Source organism: Tribolium castaneum, chromosome 4, assembly GCF_031307605.1.
Source record: "Tribolium castaneum strain GA2 chromosome 4, icTriCast1.1, whole genome shotgun sequence".
NCBI classification, from domain to species: domain Eukaryota; kingdom Metazoa; phylum Arthropoda; class Insecta; order Coleoptera; family Tenebrionidae; genus Tribolium; species Tribolium castaneum.
The window spans coordinates 3,731,254-3,751,772 of NC_087397.1; the positions used below are offsets into that span (position 1 = coordinate 3,731,254).

The 20,519-nt window shown below is 36.1% G+C and overlaps 2 protein-coding genes across 7 annotated transcripts; one reads left to right on the plus strand and one right to left on the minus strand.

The window, feature by feature from the left end:
* Window positions 1-758: 758 nt before the first annotated feature.
* Window positions 759-20,479, minus strand: LOC660585 (uncharacterized protein). Of its 6 annotated transcripts, none has more exons than XM_008203335.3 (9): window positions 20,025-20,479; window positions 19,854-19,960; window positions 5,940-6,081; window positions 4,030-4,133; window positions 3,351-3,979; window positions 1,686-1,961; window positions 1,451-1,640; window positions 1,209-1,403; window positions 759-1,160 (listed from the first exon to the last, which is right to left on the minus strand). In XM_008203335.3, the coding sequence occupies exons 1-9, from the start codon at window positions 20,305-20,307 to the stop codon at window positions 780-782; spliced, it is 2,307 nt and encodes a 768-aa protein (XP_008201557.1). In that variant the 5' UTR covers window positions 20,308-20,479; the 3' UTR covers window positions 759-779. The 6 variants fall into 6 exon arrangements, with proteins under 6 accessions (XP_008201557.1, XP_008201556.1, XP_064212559.1 ...); XM_008203334.3 differs by having other exon boundaries at window positions 20,010-20,479; XM_064356489.1 differs by lacking the exons at window positions 19,854-19,960; window positions 20,025-20,479 and adding exons at window positions 11,790-12,405; window positions 15,018-15,211.
* LOC103315214 (uncharacterized protein) lies at window positions 19,037-19,857 on the plus strand. The gene has a single exon (XM_008203336.3). It carries the CDS (start codon window positions 19,256-19,258, stop codon window positions 19,838-19,840), a length of 585 nt encoding a protein of 194 aa, XP_008201558.1. The 5' UTR covers window positions 19,037-19,255; the 3' UTR covers window positions 19,841-19,857.
* Window positions 20,480-20,519: the final 40 nt, after the last annotated feature.

The following is a 20,519-nucleotide window of genomic DNA, read 5'->3' on the forward strand; positions in this document are numbered from 1 at the left end:
ATTCCGTTTTAATAAAATAATGACTGGAAAATTCATTTACAAAAATAAGTTTTATTAGCCCATTACGTTTCAAAGGTAAGTAAAATAGAATTTTAGCACGTGGTAAAATGTGTTAAAATTAGAACTAGTAAATGAATTTTCCTGAAATCGGTTTAGATGTTAATTTATGACTTCATTCTCAGCACGCTCCAATGAATGATATGATTGACTTGCAGCTCTCAATCATGTTATCATAAAAAACATCGTTATGGCAAGACGTTAGTATAATATAATAAATTTGTACTAAATCTGGGAAACTATTCCGATATTATTTATAATAAACAACAATATTTAATTAAGCTTAAGCACTTGACTGCCTGACATTATTACAACCATTGCAGTAACATTTCCATATAAATCAGTCGCACTTCCGATTCAGCAATGTATAAATAATCACAGCTAGGCATATACAACTTTAATATCTTATACTGCTCATAATACTTCCTCGACAATTTAGTGGTATACATACAGGCCGCATTAAATGCATCAATAATAAAATCAGCGGCGAATTAACCCGACATTACTTCTCCAAAAACGCCCGAAGATAAGATTAAAAATTGATGGGGTATTTTTTAAATTTTGGGTGTAATTGTTGTAATAAAACCTGGCCTTGCTTATTAATTGGCGCAGTCAGTAGGTTCGGCAAAAATAAATTGATTTATTTCTCAATTCGCCACTGATTAAAACAGAGATCAACAAAACGAAAAATAAAAAAATAATTTCATTTAAAACACACTTTACTACACAGCTACAGAATTGATAGAGTTGTCTGAACTATTGGTGGGGGGAGTTTCAAGGGTGGCTATTCTCTGTTGGAGATTCTGGACTTGAAGGTTGTGCTTTTCTACCATTGCTAACATCTGATGCTCCATTTTCTTAAACTTGGATTGATACTTCTTATTGTTTCTATCTACAGTTTCGGCTAAAATACTATTTGTGTGATTCAGATCGTGCACGATCTCTCTCCCTTCCAATAGTCTCGCTTCGGCATTTTTTGTCACTTGTTCCAAAGTCGTGACAAGTTCTTGTAAGCGAACTTTCAGTCTTGCCTCTCTTGCCAGCGCTTGCATTAGCTCGAGTTCAACACCTTGAGCATGCTCTGCATCCGAATAACCCCTCTCCTAGCAAAATAATTAATTTCCCAATTAATGCAAACTTCACAAACTTACTTTATTCTGTGTCGCTAAGGCCAATAAAGCTTCCGTGTCTTTCAGCTGTCCTTGGAGGTTTTTAAGCGCCGCCGCTTGGGCTTTCTGCTGCCCTTCGACGTACTTCAACTTTAACTCTATGGCACTTTTGTCTTTTTCTAACATAAATAGCTTCGATATAAGTTCGGCTTTGTCTTCCCTGAGTCCCATTAGCTCCTGGAATATTTGCTTAGGGACGTTTGGATGATAAACAACGCACTAACCTGCATCAAAACAGCCATTTCCAAATCCATTTTTCTCGCTTCTTGACTACTTGATGGTCTGACAGGTACATTTTCCACTTGAGTGGACTCCAAAGTCACGTAAGTTCCTTGAATATTGCTTCTTTCGGCTTTAAGCCTCGAAACGTGCTCTCTTAGTCTAGTTTCATGTTCCGAACTCCAGGGGTCCTCACTACAACGAGAAATAAAATTGTTGTTTTACGTAAAATTTACGTACTTTTCCGATACTGGACTAGAGTAAACGTGGTTTTGCCACGGAGATAACAGAACGTCGGTGTTTTGATATGAATCCAAATGAGTTAGGAGCTGTTTAGCGACGGTTTCGGCGGCTGATCTATTTTCAACAGACGTTGAATCGTTTTCGTCTAACGATAATTCAGTCTCTAGTAAAGCTAAAAGGACGTCGTAGGCTTCTATTGCACGATCGGTGATTCCCAAGGCCAGGCGTAAAGCTATTGCGTTGGATTCATATTTTCCGCAAAGTAAGGCCAATCTAAAAAAAGTGTATTTGATGAGAATGGATCTGACGCAAATGTCGAGTTTTTGATGTATTAGGGGATGGAATTATTATTAAGACAAATTGAAGTAATAGTAGCGGAGGCGGCGCATTTTACTCCCATTTTGGGAAGATGCCATAAGATAAAAAAAACTCAAGACCATTCAAAACTGTTGCAAACAAAACAAACTAGCGATATTTTTGTGTATTTTTGAAAATTCGTAACAAATTACTTGAGCCGAAATAGTATCAAGTTTAAGCTTTAAATTATTTAAACTGGGTAAATCTAATAATAATAATAATGTTGAAAAAATGAGGCGTTAAAACATATCAAACGTTTTAAATTTACATGAAATAACAATTTTCAGACGTGATTTAACGATTTTTTTGTAATTTATTGTAAAATTATATAATTTCTTTATTTTTCTGTTGAACTAAGAATTATACCACTGTTCTTTTCTTATAGATCCGAAAGGTTTGATTCAATTCTTCAATCTATTCATTTTTTGTCGGCAAAGAACCAATATAAAGAATAGTTTTTTTAATTAATCAAAGGACACCACTGATAGTCCACAGCATTTTTATTGGTCAGAACAACCCAGGTGGGTTTGGTCAACATTCACAAAATAATCAAACAAGTTTTTGCTCAGTACTGAACGCCTTGTGATTGGTCTGTTTTATAGTTGGGAGTGCAATAATCCACCGATAACCAATGACGAACGTCTTGCATTTTTTGTGCGCTAGATAAACAAGCAGGAGGTAATTTTACCTCAAATTATTTATTCCTAGGACAAATGAGACACTAGTAAAGCGGTTTTAGGGTCGACAAACCCTTAAATTAATACATTTCAAAAGAAATAAAAATAATAAAATTTGTGTATTTCTATGAAGCCTTTTTTAATCGTATACAGTTATAACGGTTTTAAATCTTCCATTAAAAATTATCACTCTACAAACGTATAATCTTAAAATGCAGATGAAGATGTTTATTTAAGAACTTATCGATTTAATAAAAGAAGGGTGCAAATAGAGTTTTTCCAGTGTAAATATTTCAAAAACACAATAATAAAAACATAGTTTTTTATTTAAAATAACTAACAAAGCTGATATCGATCGATTTATAATTGTGTACAGAATCTCAGATATAAATCAGATGTAAAGTCTAATGTCTGATGTAAGGTTTAGACGAAATAATTGTGTATTCAAAACTAGTTATTTTAACTTTTTTCGAAAATCTAAAACTCCATAGGAAAGAACTGAGCAATAAAGTTATCAATTTTTGAAGAGAAAGCTGCGAATATTTTTTTTAAAGTATAGATGTTTCAAAAACTGTTAAGTTTAGGCGGAATAATAATTTATAATTTTCAAAAAAAAAAAAACACTTACCTGTCGCAATGGGCTTTAGTTTCGGTCAAGGTGATGGCCAGGACGGAGTTTTGCGCCCTGGCATGTTCGAGTTTGGCATTTAAGCGCCTTAGTTCGATATCAATTGCTTGTTTTTCGGTTTGTACATCGCACTGTCTTAAAATATCGCCAACAATGTGCTCTGCGACAGCTGTCGGCAGATCACTGTTAACCAGATCATTAGGATTAACGTCTCTGTGGCCATCGGCGGCCCGTTTCAACTTGATCCTCTCTGCAACTTTAGTGACCGGAGCAGTTGAGAAGGCGGTGTTATTTTTGACGTTGGCTCGATGAATAGGAACAATATTGCTGTATTTTATGTCGACTTTATCATCGGAATACAATTTCGGGTCGCAGTCAACTTCAATATGAGATTCCGGCGATTCCAGAACTTTGCTATCGGTCAGAGTTTCTTCTTCGGCGATTTCGTAATTCTTCTGTGTCGAGGAGATCTGTAACAGTTTGGCGTTGGCTTCTTGCAGTTGGGCCCTGAGATGCATTATTTCCTGTTTTAATGGATCTACGATTTCTGAGTATGGTGAAAGTTCGTTGTTCTCGTGATGCGACGAGCTTAGTTTCGGCTCGGGGAGTTCTAATGGACTTTCGGACAACTACGAACAAATGTTTAATCAAAGTATTTTAAAGTCATAACTCTACCTACTACTACTTTATTGTCCAAGTCGGACAACTCGTTTTCTAACGGTTCTAATTCGCTTACTTCCAAAGGACACGTCACGGAATCGTCATGGGCGCTTGCACAAGATTCTGAAAAAAGCACAGTTTGTAAAATCATAGAAAATTTAGCCCCAAAGTTACAAATTAAAACTGCAATAACCAAACGCTTCGCATCCTCCGTTCTGTTGAATAAATTGGGTCAAGGTGTTGGTACGTGCTTTGTGGACGAAACAAAGTAATAAATCATTTGCAGGATAAGCATTACGCCGTTTTGTGCTCTTTATAAATAGAGCGAAATCCCTGATGAGGATACTGAAAAAGTTAAAGCAACACAATGTTGTTTCAGATCGGGCGTTTTTAAGAAACTCGGCTCGACTCTGATTGATTTTCGGATAACGATGGAATATAAATCGTCCAAGATAATGATATTCGTTGCAAGCATTCGCCCATTATGTAAATCGCAACGGCCGTAATAACAATTCAGGTGCACTTAAGTAAAACTGGTAATTATTATTTAAACGACATTTATTTTAATTAAATCTAAATGTCATCAGGGCATAAAACGTATTTATCTTTTCGATCCATAGGGAAAAACAACTTTTAAACGCGCAAACATTTCGCTAACTTTGTTTTGTGCGATTATGACGGCGGAATTTAAATGTGCTCGTGTATAAATATTTTTCGGAGACGATTTCAGCAGCTGAAAGCTGAGAAATGATCATAGTTTATCATTCCCTTTACAGTTCCCATTTTTCGTAAACAGTGCGCTGGCTTTTCCAACGTTCGGAGTTATCGGCAAAGCTCTTGCCTACTCAAACAATCAATAACAAGGGTCAACAGTCAATAATGTCAACATTATGCATTATAACCTTTTCACTATTTAAGAAATAAATGCTGAACCCAATGCCAGATCAATTTTTCAAGTTTGCTCTTGATGCGGTCAAGTTGAAGTCTGCTTATAACTCAATGTGTTCTCCATTTATCACTCTGACTTTCAAAGGATTTGACTACCATTGAAACTAAAACTTCTATTTTGGGAAACAAAAACTTAATAAAATGAATCTCATAACCCTTATCAACGTGTGACCTTTCCTCCTTACACCTTTTAAGTTAATTTGCAGGGGACTAGCTTGTACAGAATAATTCAGAACAATCAAATATTAAACAGTGGAACGAGCTAAGCGAATTTATTTTTGATTGTGAAAGTCCAACCTGTTTTATTCTCGTCAATAATTGAACCCTTGAGAGTGAGCTCTAAAGTAAAGCAGTGTTATATTTAACAGAGGCCGTATACGTTTGAGGCCCAATTTAGATAAAGATTTTTCTCCACATTTGGTTAAATAATAGCAACAAGAAATAAACAATGTTTACGAGTATTTTCCATACTGAAATAAAATAAAAATTATTTAGTAATTCATGCGTAGAGCAGTATTTCACAATTTCTCATAAAAATATATAAAAAAAATTAAGGTCGCCATTCATTCCATACTATTTTAAATTATGTAAATAAACATTGTTTAAATAGAATAAATAATATAAATTTGAATAATTGATTAATAATTGAATTGAAAATTAATTAAAATGCGGATAACAATATAATGTTTACTAAGTTCTATAAAAATTTAGAGTTACTTAATAAAGATTGTTTTCAAGTTTTTACAATAAATAATTGTCACGTTAATGTACTAAGAAATCGTGAAAAAATACGGTCATCTACTATCCTCATAGCCAATAATTCCTGCTCCAAGGGCCGAAAACCCGAGAGGCAATCATTTGGCCGTAAATTATGTCATAAAGCCGCAATTCTGTAGAACACAAATCACAAAACTTGAGGAAATTGAATTTTTGTGAGAAGTGCACGTTTGCAGGATTACAAAAAGTAAAGCCCTCATTTACCTGACACTTCGTCTTCTTCTGCAATTGCCATAGTTCTCTGTTGGTGCAATTTGCGCGTCAATTCAGCTATAACCGAGTGCAGCTCTGTCAGCTGTTCTTCGTATCGCTGTGCTTGTTCGTCCAATTGCTGCTGGAGTCTCTCCTGCAATAAAAAAGTCGTTTTAGTGGCACAATAGACCACTTTCCGCGATAAATTTTCTATCACGTATTCGCTTATGATACGTATTTGTATCAGATCCCCTTGAGAAATCATCGAAATGGCGGGGAAATTAACAATTAATCGGGACGGATTTTTTATTGGGTTTGGGAAATAATGCGACAAGTTTGGTGTCAACTAATTCGACCGACGAAACTTTACGCAATTCGCAGATGGCAAGGATCATGCTGTACGTCGGGAGCGCTTGTTCTAGGTCAACTCCAACGGAAAATCGATTTCGGGGAACGTCCTAGGATACACTCTTTCTTATCGTCAGACACTTACCTCAGCTAATGTAACTTGTCGCATTTGCATTAAAGGCAACTACGTACACGTCAAATTACTACTAGTTGAGCCGGTTAATTAAATGTGAATTGAATTAATCGGTTATTGGCGACGACAGCTGAATGTTTTGCTGATGGTGGACGAAGCCTAACATCCATCACACATAAATGAGACCTGACATGATATATCGGAAGATCTTGAAATTAAGAACGAAGGGGGATTATTTATTTGCACACCACATAAAGTTTTATCTATCATGAAAACTTCCTTTGCACTGATAAAAATTTCCTTGAGTTTTTCGTAACATTTGGGCGTCTATTATTAAAGACGCAAATGACTTAATGCAATTATTTGGGAAGCAAAATTAATACTAACAGCATTAATAGTTCGTCATAAGTTACACCGTGTAGGTGTAAATATCGCAAACTTGAAACTGTGTTGAACTTGAAAGGCAATATGTTTGGCAGTTATACACAATAAATTAGGTAGTACACACATGTTCAACAAACAACGCCCTTCAAGTGACCAAATGAGTGGTAAATTAGTGCAATTAGTGGACCTATATAAGGCTGGCACTGTTTGCAGTAGTGAAACAGGTGAGGAGAAAACAATTTAAATTGCGAATTATTTTGAGAATTTACAGTAATAACCTCGGTAATAACGGGGAACTATTTATGCCACCATTTAGAAAATGTAAAGAAACGTCAGAAAATAGCCAGCACTCGTTGCGAAACTCTTGAGACAAAGATTGTGTTCCAATTTTACTAAATGGTTCTTTAAAAACCAATCGAACAAGTGCTATATACAATAAACCAAACATGTATTTTGTGTAAATTTCTCGAACTCCTGTTAAAATAAAAATCCCAGCATCGAATGTAGAATATGATGTTAAAAACTAGACAAAAAGTTGAGTTTCTAGTTTATTGTATTTGTCAGAATTTTTCTCCTAGTGCTTCAAAAATAGAATGTTTAATTAGCACAGTTTCAAAATATATGCATATTTTATGTACTAACAAATTTCCAGACCCAGATCGCAATTATGTCGGAAAATGCATTTTGCCTGAAGTGAAAAATGCTACGCGTAGGAATTGTCTCGAATTTTACTCAACATGTTTTGACAAATATTTGAACAGAACCGTTCTGTTTTTCAGCCATGCCTATACGATAGATATACGGTTGTGGCAAGACTTCTTTAACGTTTTGTTTACCCTAAAACAGTTGGGTTTATGTTCAATTTTATAAAATCAATATTCCCATCGCTTTTCCATTTTCATTGTTTATTTCTTGTTAGACGTGAGTTTCCCAACTTGGAAATCGGGACATGTATTCGAACGAAACGGAATATCATGCAACTTTCAGTTTAATTACCATCTGTAATTATGGAATAGTTTTCACCTCTTTGTTTTAATGGAAAAGCACAAAGTTAACGTTATTTAGTCGCATTGAAACCATGTTTTTAATTAAATTCATATTTCTCGAGTCGATGGGAAAAAATCGAACACTACCTGGCACTTTGAACTAAATATAAATTTTGAAGACTTTGATCCACGAGATATTAAAACATTGCGTGCTTACAAATAATCCTAGTTTCTGAAGTGATATACCATCTGTTCTACAAGAAGATAATATTTCTGAAAAATGATTCATTCTTCTGACTTTTATGCGCCCTACAAACGTCAGTCTCGTGCATATCTTCTTATAACCGTAAGATTTAGTGTGGCTTCGGTGACACATTTTTGATAGGTTTTAGTTAGCTAAATATTTTTTATAAAGTCTTCGTAGTTTTACAAAATAGTTGACCTACATATTTTGCTAGCTCCCAGCCTGCATTACGTATGCAGCTGGCGTCACGTTATCGCCGATGAATGCTTTTATTATTATATCCACGGAAATATAAATTCGAAATTCATTTCGATTATTTCGTTACCCAACTTTGTGTAAAACTGTGGAGCCATAAAGTCGTAAATCCTGCGGGATTACCACTCAAGAAAGCTTGCTTATTAATAATTCAGAGCGCTATCAAAATTTTCCTAAATTTTATAATCTAATAAGTAATAAAGTCGACGAGAAACGCATTAAATAAATTTTTAATATCAACCCATTATTCGGAGAAGCTTGGCAGGTTCAGTGCAAGAGCTTGAAATATTGCACAGAACTCCACGCAAATAATTCAGATAGTAGCACCGCTTTGGGTTTTTGGTTTCTTTGCTTCAGCAAGGCCTAGATAATGTTTATGCCTTTGAAGCACTTACAAAACAAATGTATCGATTTCTAGAGAGCGGTGACGTAGCATAATCTAATTCCTCTGCAATTGCGATCAAAGAGTTCCTTCTCCACCCAAATAACACTTTTTACCTCCTAATAACTCCGTTAGTCTCGGACACAATAGAATCAAAATCGCTAAACCAACAAAATTCTAACGTTTCCATGTGTTTATACGATCGGAATTTTCCCTCGGAAAAATTTCATTCAGAATTCCTGCTGAAATATACAAAATCCAAATTCGTGCCGCCGTATTGATCAGATCAACGAGTTTTATTATTTCTGTTATCCGTTTTCGGCCACTTGAATTTTGTCGCCAATTCATGTGTACACACGTATTTTTATCGATCGCTGTGCATTTCCTGCACTTAACTACGAAATTTGATTTACGAACGAAATTGAACATTTGCTATGTAATATCCTTTTTGGCGAACTACAGTTTTCCTACTCTTAAATCAGCAGCATTTGCAGCTTTCCTTCCGACGTAATATTCGTCTTAGGCGAAGTTTCGCACCAAACGAAATTTCACTATTTATAATACCAAACGAGGACGCCGGAAGAGACGAGGGAAAGATAATTTTAATTATCTCGGGAGTGGTAATAAGTTCATTTTTAAATTTAGTGCCGTCGAAAAAATGAGTTTGTCTACAGTAAAACGACCAAATAAAGACTCTTTGAAATGTAAATGAACATGTAAACGATTCTTTCATACTGATGCGTACTTTTACTCTAAAGGGTTACAAAAGCAGAGCCAGGCTTTGTAAGAGGATGGTGCCAGAGGGATAAATCAAATAGAGCGACGTAACTGGAGGTTGCACTTAAGTTGTTCGGGCGAATCCTTTATTTAGACAGGAAGTAGCCACTAAATTGGGCGCAGGAATTCGCATACGAGTTATGAATGCGCCTCTGCAATTTAATTTATTCAACCCGTTTACAAAAATTCAAGCGCCTTTAAAACAGTCAAGTACTGCAGGGTAATAACAAGCTGACTTCTGAAATAAAGAAGCAAAAACCGTGCTTTATTGCCGGTTGAAAGTGTCATTTTACGAATGAATAACACTGGTTAGGTGCTGTGAAAAACCACAAGTTTTCGCCCTCGTGTGATTGCATTAATTTCCAAGTAGAAAATTTTAGCTAAAATCAGCTCTGCGGTCAATAAAGTAATTTACCTTGTGCCATGAATAGCGTTATTTCTTTGTGCCTAATAAGTAATCACCTCTTTTTGGCACTCTATTGAATTCGACTGAACCCAGCCCGGATTTGGAAATCACGCAAATAACTCATTTATTCAGGGGGCAATTAACAATTAATTTAAAAGTTTGCCAGTTTAATATTTGTGTTACGGTCGCCAATTTTAATTATGTTAACAATCGCTCCCAACAGCTGACATAAAATATTGTTACAATGCCATTTGGAACTGTTTGCTTTCATGTTATTGTACTGCTCCTGAAAGGCTTTTATTATGATTTGAAGCCCTTTATTCCGTTACCAAAAACTGTGAAAACTAGACTAGTAAATTCTATTATTGAAAAAAATTAATGTGACTATAATATATTATTTGATCGCACTGTTTCCACCAAATAAATTTTGGGGCTTTGTAGCAAATAGAATTGTAAAGTGTAGATTTTTCAGTTTTATTGTGGTGGAATTTAAATCTCCAAGACTCGTTCTTGAGACTTCCTTAAAAGAGTTGGAAGATTACTTTTATTTCATGAGTTGCAAATCTCCCTAGAGCTGCTTCAAAGATACTCGCATTAGCAATCGAATTTGGATTTAGATTCAGTGGCGCACAATTATTATTAACAATAATAATGCCAGGCTATTCGAATGCAATCGATAAAGCACCAGCACACCCATATTTAATACATCTACTTGCGGTGAGCTCGGTCAATGGACATTTAATCACAATCGCAATTAGCAATTTAAGGCACACAAATGGTGGACGTAAAATCGAATTTATCTAGCCAGGGACAATATTTTCACAAGCATTCATGTGACAAATTCATTCAATAGAAACTATGGGATTCGTTTGAAATCAAAATTTATTTTGTAAAATTGTGTCGCTTGTATGAAACTGAAAAATAAACGACGACACGTTACGTGATTTACAACTTCCATTTAGCGCGGAAATAAAGTTTTCATACGTGGGTGTAGATTCGTACCTTGTAAAATATATTTCACGTTAATAGAAAATTAATTATTTACGGCCCACGCCGGTTTTATCTGCAAACTTGAAGTGTCGGTGATAATAATCACCATTTCTCAACCTGCTCATAACAGTGACTTCGAATCATCAATAGCTGATTCTTGCTGGATAAGTGTGAGCCAGGAATGTTTTATATTAACTGGGGAATTATCTACACAAACAACATACTAAAAATAACGCAATTCCGAGTCGATATCTCGAAATATCAACACATCTTAAATGAAAGAGGGTTGTCGAGAAGCATCCGAAATGCTCCTTTCAAGACAAGTTTTCTCAGACAATTGGTTCGATTTCTGCATTATTTACGATAATTTCAACGCGCACAAAGAAATATTACACGAAAATAGCAAAAAGTAACAATAAAAAATAAAAGCAAGCACTCAACCACATTAAAATGATAATTATTTTCTGGTCTGGTTCAATTTAAAGTTTTCACACTAAACGCCAAGTAAATGGGTAGCATATATCTCTGGGTTCCTATAATATGAGGATTCGAGACTCGCGCTCGAAGTTCCTGTTACATCGATACACGAAAAGTAATTACTTTTATTACAACTGTTCAACTTCAAATCAATTTGTTCGTGTGACTCTTGCCATTTACTTAATTATTTGTATAATAATAGATCAATAATCAGCGTTTATGGCAATTACCTGCGGCCAAAACAAACTTTATTAATTTCAACGTTGCCATAACCAGAATTGTGCAATTAGTTGCATCCCTCTCGCTGCACAAGTCACAATGAGCCTTAATTTGGCTGCAACTCTTATTTGCGCTAATTCCCAGTATACAGCCCATCTCCCCGAATAAATTTAATTTGAGAATCACAAAGCTAGTGGAAAAAGCGTCCCTAAGCAAACTCGCACATAAATCACAAAAAATCCTCCATCGGATGATACATACGCAATTTCCAGGACACAGATTGTGGCTGGGCGCTTTTGTAATCGCTTCGCAAGGGCTGGACGGTGACTTGTTGGTTTGCAAAGGGGGCGGTTGCTCGCATTCCACATGATGCTGCGAGCCTGGACAGCACAGCCAGGACCTCCGCGGCAAGTCCCCCGTGTAGGGCTCATCGTACGTCCTCTCCTCCTTGTCGCTCTTGCTGATAGTGTACAAGTGTCCAAAACTCAAGTCTCTCCCGAAATGGCCCCCCACGCAGCACTTGCCGTGGTCAGCCACCCCAAAATTGCAGTTTTTGTAGCTCAGCTCATATTCGGTTAGAAAGTTAGGCCGGCCGTCGTGGAGGATTTTTCCGTAGAGGAAGTTTGGGTGCATGTGGGTCTCCGTGTTGATGACATCATCCCGCTGCTGGTCGGGAGTCTTCAGTGGGAATTTTTCGGGACTGGGAGAGCCCGTGCAAGTGTCAACGGGGTTGAATATGTAAGTGGTGAGGCAGCTTTTGTCGCCTCCACTTTCAACGGTGAGTTCTGTGCCCGCCAGCCTGATTTTTTCCTCTTTGATGCTCTTATCGAAACATGTCAGACTCTCACACTGAACTTTGCTGATTTTGACCAGTTTTCTAGCGGAGTTATTGATTCTTGTTGGTAATGCAACTTGTGTGTAATTATTATTTATTAATCCTCCGTGTATATTATAATTTCTATTACTTATTGCTTTAACGTTGTAATTACATGTCATTACAAGAATTGCTTGAAATACCTAACGGTTAATTATTGCAATTATTATCACGTCCAGTTCCAGTCCATATTACAGTTAATGTGCACTTATGAATATGGTAAAACAAAGCCGTAGCGCTATTAGAATTCAGTACATGCACCGAGACTTGGTGGCTTTTTGGATATCACATAGACCCATCAATAAAGCTAATTTGGTCGGTTGTGGCTGTCCAAGTGCTGTTAATACAATGCTTTCTTTCGAAACGAAATATTTATGTCAACTTATGTGAACATTTCGTCTCTTACCTTTTAATTAAAACAAAAGACGATAGGTCAATTAATAATCAAACAGGTTGAGCAATTAAAACGCCGAAAAAGAAATAAAAAGCCTGACTTTTTAGTAGAAACTATGCATCGTTTCCTAGTTTATATTTCTGGTTATTAATAGCAGTGAAAATATTTTCTCAGCAATTTAACGCCAACCGAAGAATATTTCCAGTCATTCTATTTTAAAATTAATCATGCGTAGGGTACTTCAAGCAGTGCTTTATTTTTGTAATTTAATTAAGGTAAAAGCACGCGACGAAAATGTAATGCGTTTTTTCTCTGAAACCATAAAGTCACTTTAGTCTTTTCTTGATTTAATTGAGCCCGACTGATCACTAATTTCGTTGTGGTTTTAAGCGCCTTGACAAGTAAGTACGCCACTACTTGTACCGAATTTAATTAAAATTTGATTAACACAAAAACTAAGATTATAAACGTCACCAATTTTGTAATGAAATCCAAGCCGAAAGCACATTAACGAAATTAGTGTAGTTTACATCCACTTTCTCTTTTAGTGAGGCACTTCATCGGATGGTCTCGAAATAGTTTTAGACAATGTTTGTTGTTTCGAGCTTTATTTGCCTATCGTATACATACGATACAACAGCATCTTCTTTCAATATTACTCGAAAATGGGAGCGAAACGAGCGAAAACATAATACGACGAAATGTGTAAAGTGCTTCCATTTCTTACCCTACAATGTGTTCATTCAAAAAAGCACACCTTTCGGTGACGCAGCCAAGTGTACCAACTTTGTAGGAAACGACGGTCATATATTACCCCGTTTTAGTCACTGCTGACGCACACGAAATAATTCAAACGCCAGACTCACCTTTAGGGCAAGTTTATATGGAAATCGGCAACTGTTGCGCCCAAGTTACTGCTAAACCGTAGAAATCTTTACGCGAATTATAATATTTCTGAGATATTTATTAGACTAGTAGGTAGCAAAAAACACATAGAAGGAAGGTAGAAGGTAAGTCAAACATCAGTGAAGTACCTACTAGAGGTAAGATGCTCTATGATATGAATGACATGACATTCTCATATTGTCATTGTTTTTAAATAAAAAAAATTAGAAAACAGTAATTTGTTTTCTAGTGGCGACAGAATTATATTAGCTTCACTGAGTATCATAGAGTTAAAAAAATGTTTGGTACGGACAAGATTTGAAAGAAGAAATTTTATTTTGGAAATAATATACAAGTATGCTTATCATCGACCAGTAAACAAATCGTCAAGAAGCAATAAAGTCTTGTTTTTACATTCGGAAATTGGTCTACAACCTCTCATTCATGTGATAAAACAATCAAACATAAACATTTATGTTAATGACTCATTTTATTTCGCCGACTTGAAATAAAATGCTTTCGCTACCGACAAGAGTGTCCGCAAAATAGACTAATGGTTGACGGAAAAAACGCAATTAAAGATTTAGATTTAGATTTAAAAAAATCTACCACCATAGCTGGCGTTAAGAATCCAATAGATAACTCAAAAACTATTCTTCCTAGCTCAGAACGGTATAGACAAATGTAAGTTTTATTATGAGATTTGACGAGTTCTGTTAAAATTTCGGTGGATTTTCGGCACTCGGAGTTCCGTTGCAGCGGCAGTGGAGACTGAGTGCAAATTTCTCTTAGTTAAATCAACACTAGAGGAAACAAATTTTTAATAGAGAAAAATACTGTGATCACAACTTCATGATTTTACAGCAAATTCTCGCCACACATATCCCTTAAATAAACACAATCCCAGGAGAAACCCCGAATTGGAATTACACGTATATGCTTTAGATACTCGAAGTAATAACACCGAAACAAGTTTGGAACTGACATTAAAACACATTTCGTGATGTTGTGAATTGTTTAAAAGTTAAAACCACCAAGTTGTTTGAATACTTATTAGACTCAATCGATTGTTACGCGTTTGTGGTTTGTGACAACTCCAAAATCAACAATTACTTCATTTTGAATGAAGCTGTAAAAACACCAATTTAGCACATTCACACCTTTGGCGTTAAATTATTCAAATTCGTTTCAACCCTACTCGATAAGGACTTAAACAAATTCGAACCAGCGAAATTGCGTCACCAACAAGTCAACAATCTATTATCAAAGCACTAATTCCTACAATTTGGGATTCACAAGATCCTCTTCAGAACTGTAAAAACGGTGCGTTTTTTACGCTATTCCGTCGTTTTCCTCGTTGGATGTACAGCAGATGACACTCAAGATGTGTCAGCACATGGATGTATGTCAAGAAACGCACTGTCACCAAAGACCGACCGGCGGCGGCACGCGCGTGTTTCCACTGCTATCCGACCGCATTACGTAACTCGCGGAACGAAGGATCGAAGGGTGGGGGACAAAGTGGAATGACGCGAGTCCGGAGACTCCGGGAAGAAGACACCGAATGGCCACCTCAAGAGTGGACGAGGCGGCTTTTAAGTATCGGCCGTGATTCGGAGACTTTGAGAGGAAGTGGAGCTTTAGACGCGTTTCTTTGATGGTATTTTGTATTACAAGGGTCGTCGAGGGGTTCTTTATTAGGCGAACTTGGGAAATTAGGAAAAGTTAAGGCAATGATTACGACACTACATAGATAAAAGTCCGGTCGTTAAGTCAAGGGAAGATGTTTATTAATACGAACAGTGGTGTATCTAAAACGTTCACTCTTCTATGATAATAAAGCATTCTTTCACAAACAATACTTTTTTCTATTTTACATTTTACACGCCATTAGCAACTAGCTTTTAAGTAATTTGGTGGCATTTACTATAACAAAACCGGTCTAAAAGTCTAGTACAAAACTAGTCTAGGGGACTTTCCTCACGTGAAAACGTGCACTATCATTATTAGATTAGCTGACCTCGTAACCTTTCGATAAAATTTTGTTATATTTTCTTTTCAAAATAAATTAAAAATAAAAAATACTTTTAAGAGTCTCACGGTCTGTATATTTTAAATGACGAAGAGAATGTGATTCAGAAACAATAAATTTTCGATTTTAAACGAGCTATTAAGCCCAATACTGGATGAGAAATGCATTCATAATGTTCCCCGTTTACATAACTGGAGTTAAAATTACCACCATTATAGCAGTAGTGTATATCTTTGTTATGAATTAATAAAACCGGAATGAAAGAGATTTAAAATATGCACCCAGCAAACACAACTGAAATCCATATTTCCATTACGGAATAATCACCAATTAGGTATGCTAACTTCGATTTACTACAGTAATTTACATTATCCTCATTACTCGCTTAATACATTCTTACATAACTCAACTCGCTGGCTATTAATTGAGACAAAGTTTAGCTTTCCAGGTTCTTTCTTCAGTCGCCTGTGGATAAAATTAAAATGCATAATCTCCCTCAAATGGCTCATTATAATGTCAACGTTGATTTTCTTAAAACAGTGAGATTTAAATAGGGCTCATTTCGTTTCCAGCCGATAATTGGAGTTGTGGCGAGATAAGGCCGAATTCTCGATAGCACTCGACGAAAATTTCAAATGGGTGTGACAGTGGTGGGTTTGCTTGGAGATTAGGTTGCTTATAGAGCCAATTTGCATCGGATAAACTACACAGAAAGTGTCGAGTTTTATCTTTTGTGACAAATTTCAATTTCTTGATGGCACTCAGGCCTGGAATTTCTCACTTTACACCTACTCAAATTAAGTTTTCTCGTCAACGTATCGTATCAGGAACAATTTACATTCATTACTTAAAACAACTTAAAATTGTGTTTAACAAAATAATGCGAGTCACAATGAAAAGTGTATTACAACATAAGTCGTAAATAAATAATTTACGAAACGAAAAACAATTCGTAAAATATCGCCCCCATTCAACCTCAATTATGCACATTTTCTAAAGTTTGGTCCCGAGTAATGTAATATTTGTTGATAAAAATGGTCACAGAACTCAAGGTCCGCACACAAAATTTGGGTTAAACAGCCAGTATTGATCCCTCATCAAGGACATTTGGTGTACATCACATTAATTTGTTTCTCTGATAAATAAACATTCAAACTGAATATAAATCAATACATTTGAGGCACAACCGTAAGAGTTTTATTATCATGTCACCGGAGTTTGAACTCGGACCGTTTCCTGTTTAATTTAAAGACAGATTTAGTACAAAAGTGGGTTACGTTCAAATAACATAAAAATTTATTACGATTCAAATTTTTATGATTGGAAACTGAAACATCCAAAATCTGTTTAACTAATTTACATGATTTTCATCATCGGGCCGAGTGGATTACAAATTAATCAATAAAACGGCATTACTTGCATTGAATGGGCTATAAAACACATTTACGTGTAGGTTTCACAGCTTTTAAATACTCATTTTCAATGTTATTTCTTTTTACGATGCTAAAAGTATTTGCATTCTGTGTGGTAATGGCAATCATAAAGCTTCGTCCTTTTCTCGCTAATGAAGTCGGCGTAAAATAAAAGAAAAATATTAATTAAATCAGTCTTAATGGCGGACTGAAAAGTAAATTCATTTCGCAATGTAGTATTTTGCTTTCCTGAAGGTTTACGAGTAATTCAATCTTTCTAAATTATTTTCCGAATTCTGTAACTCCGAGTTCAATATCAATTCCCCCGCAATTATTTTTCTTATTGTAACCGTCTATGCAGAATCGATACTACAAATGGTTTTCTCGGCTCTTCCGCCACGTTTGTGAGACAATTACGTCCTAGTTAAGTCGTTGGAAACGTTTTTAGCGAGTTGAAAGCGCACTAGACAAACCCACATAATCTCAAAATCTTACAAAGTGGCGGACATATTTCATAAAAGATCTTGTCGCATTCGCAACTTCTCGAGTCGCCCAAAAAACTGTTGCTTCCCTTATTATCAGAGCCCATTAAAAGTTGGTGATTTCGTTTGATGACTTCAATAAACGCATCCATCAATTTAGAGGTGAGTAGAGCTGGTCACTCTTTTTGTTGTTTTTGTGGCTAGGTCGTTTATTTTGGTAGAGCTTATGTTTTGTGATAAATTGTGAAAGGGAGAGCGGCTCCTGATGTGTACACTTTTGCTGCCAAGAATGTAGGAGAGCCTAATACACTGTTTACGATATTAAAGTATTATTTCAGGCGGTGAAGGATTTGCTCTTTTATTACCACCACATCGGTTTTCTTTGATCATAAATTCTCACAAACATAACAAAAAATTCTTTTCGTGCTTAAAACAAATTTAATTAATTATGATAATTATCAGTGTAGTGTGTAAGGGCCAGTGCTACATGCAAATTGTAGTTCAGTAATCCTATTTATGATTTAATCTGATTTGTGTAATCTGACAGTCTACACCACCACTTTCTTTAACTTATTAGAGTGGATTAGGTTTGTTAACCCTTAAAGCCATTCCGTTTCGAATTTGGGTAATAACTCCTCAAATAACAATTAGGATTCAATAACAGAAATAACCCAATTAAAACTTTTCAATCGAAATTGCCCCATCTCACATTAATTTTAAACTAAAAGCTTTCACATTTTATGGTGGCGGAGCAGACGGAGGTTTCCAATTTGTGCACATAATCGAGAAAATCGCATCTCGATGTCTTGTTGGGCTGTCTATTAACGTAGCTATGTTGGCAAACGTATAAACATCCCTCGACGTTTGATAAACCAGACATTGCCCCTTGAAAACATAATCTACGAAACCTACTAAATGTATAAGCCGATGATGTGCTAGACGAGCAAACCATTTACCAATCGCTGAGCCACAAATCCCGAATAAAATACCGTGTAAATATTTCCACACCGAACTCATGAACAATTAATCCCAAACTTTTATGCAACATTTTATTTAAGCCGGATTTTTTGAAATGTTCGCATAATACGCGTTTTTAAACACAAGTCTATTTGATTAATTCTGAGGTAATTTAAAAAAAACGACGCCTTCAAATTTATACGATGTGCCAACAGCAACGTTATGATAAGACCAAATATTAGCTACACGTATAGAATGAATCAGATTATGTGACTTGAGTAATATGCAAATAAGTCAGCTTCTAAAGCAAGATAAATGACTTGGCGTTTGTTACATTTAGGACTTTAAATGAAACTAACACTACCATCCAAATTGAGAAAAATCAGTTTAAGCTTTATTTCATTACTGTTTTTTCAACACGTTCAAATTTGGCGCATTACGCAATTCAGCGCCACCTTAACGATTTTTACAACTGCATAACTAGCCAATTTTAGTCGGTAAAACAGGATACTTTAGTGCTAATCAATCAAAAGTTCAAGGAAAATTAAAATAATTTTCGTAATTTCCACCCGAAACGAAGAAATTGGCATGAAATGTGCTGTCTACACGATTACTAATTGATGTGCAACTTCAAACCAACGCATTTAAGGGAAATGAAAGAGGTTCAATGACATAACCACAATTACCCAACATGTTGCGATTATCGGGGTTTAATGTTTTTGCTCTTGGAGCAAAAACTATCGAAAATTATAAAAAAGCAAGCGAGAGGATCAATAAGAAGATTAGCGGAACTTTCGTTGAAAAAGCAGTCATTTATTTGAAAACTGTATGGAATGACTATACCGAAGTAGCTGTCTCTGTTAGGAGCGACATTACGGAGAAACCCCTAAAAGCGGCGGGTTTCTTCACCGGTATGGGCTTCGTAATGTACAGTTTAACACACAATCCGGACGAACAAAGTTTCAAAGCGAAATTTATCCAGTGTTCAAATGAGGTTTCTTTAGTTAGCCCAAATCTTGTCAATACCGCTGCAGTTGAACACATGAAGATGATACAAACTTGTTACAACAGAGACTTAATAAGGTACACAAACTTGGGGCTGTTTTCACTCGTTTGGGTCGATAAATACAGTGATCAGTGCAACATGTACGAAACAAACTGTTCTTATTTGCAACTGCCATACAGGAAATTCCCTAGTCACGTCATAGATGTAGGTTTTTTGAATATTTGGTGGGTCATATCGCGCAAAATGTTAGATTATGACATAAATTATTAATAAACGGACGTACCTTAGCACTGTTGTCTTCTATGAATTTGCTGGTATTCACAGTTATTGTCTTAGGAACGGGGCTCATGTCCCTGGCACCTGAATCCCATTCCCAACTATCCAATTTTCCTACAATTAATTTCTTGAATGAAGACATACATTCATAGAACTTTCACACCTTGACTGATCTCACTTGAGTTATCTTTTGTGTGCTTCAAGGCATCAATTTCAGGCCTTAAGGCGAGCCTTCGCCGCAAAAACTGCTCGTAAGAGATCCTCCCTTGAGCGTCAGCTCCCAACTGGAGCATCAGCTCGTCAAGGGAGTCTTCAAGACTCAGTTCTCTGCAAATTGCGAGCAAATCTTGGCTGTCAATGTACCCATCCCCATTGGCATCGCAAGCCTGGAAGAGTCTCCGGACCCGCTCCTCGTCGCAAACGGAGCTGGCGCTCTCGCTAGCACAGTCTGTCTCTGCCATAACCCCTAAACCTTTAGTGTCATTTTCCTAAATTGGTGTTTAGAAATCTTAAAATAGGAACTATGAGTTATGTTTCATGTTTTATGAATGAAACAGTTTTCAATTGATTAAAACGTTTCATTGAGCCTTTTTTCGCAACATAAACAATCACAAAAAACTTGACAAGAAACGTCTAAACTAGGGCGCCATCTGTTACGTGATTGTGGTTGCGT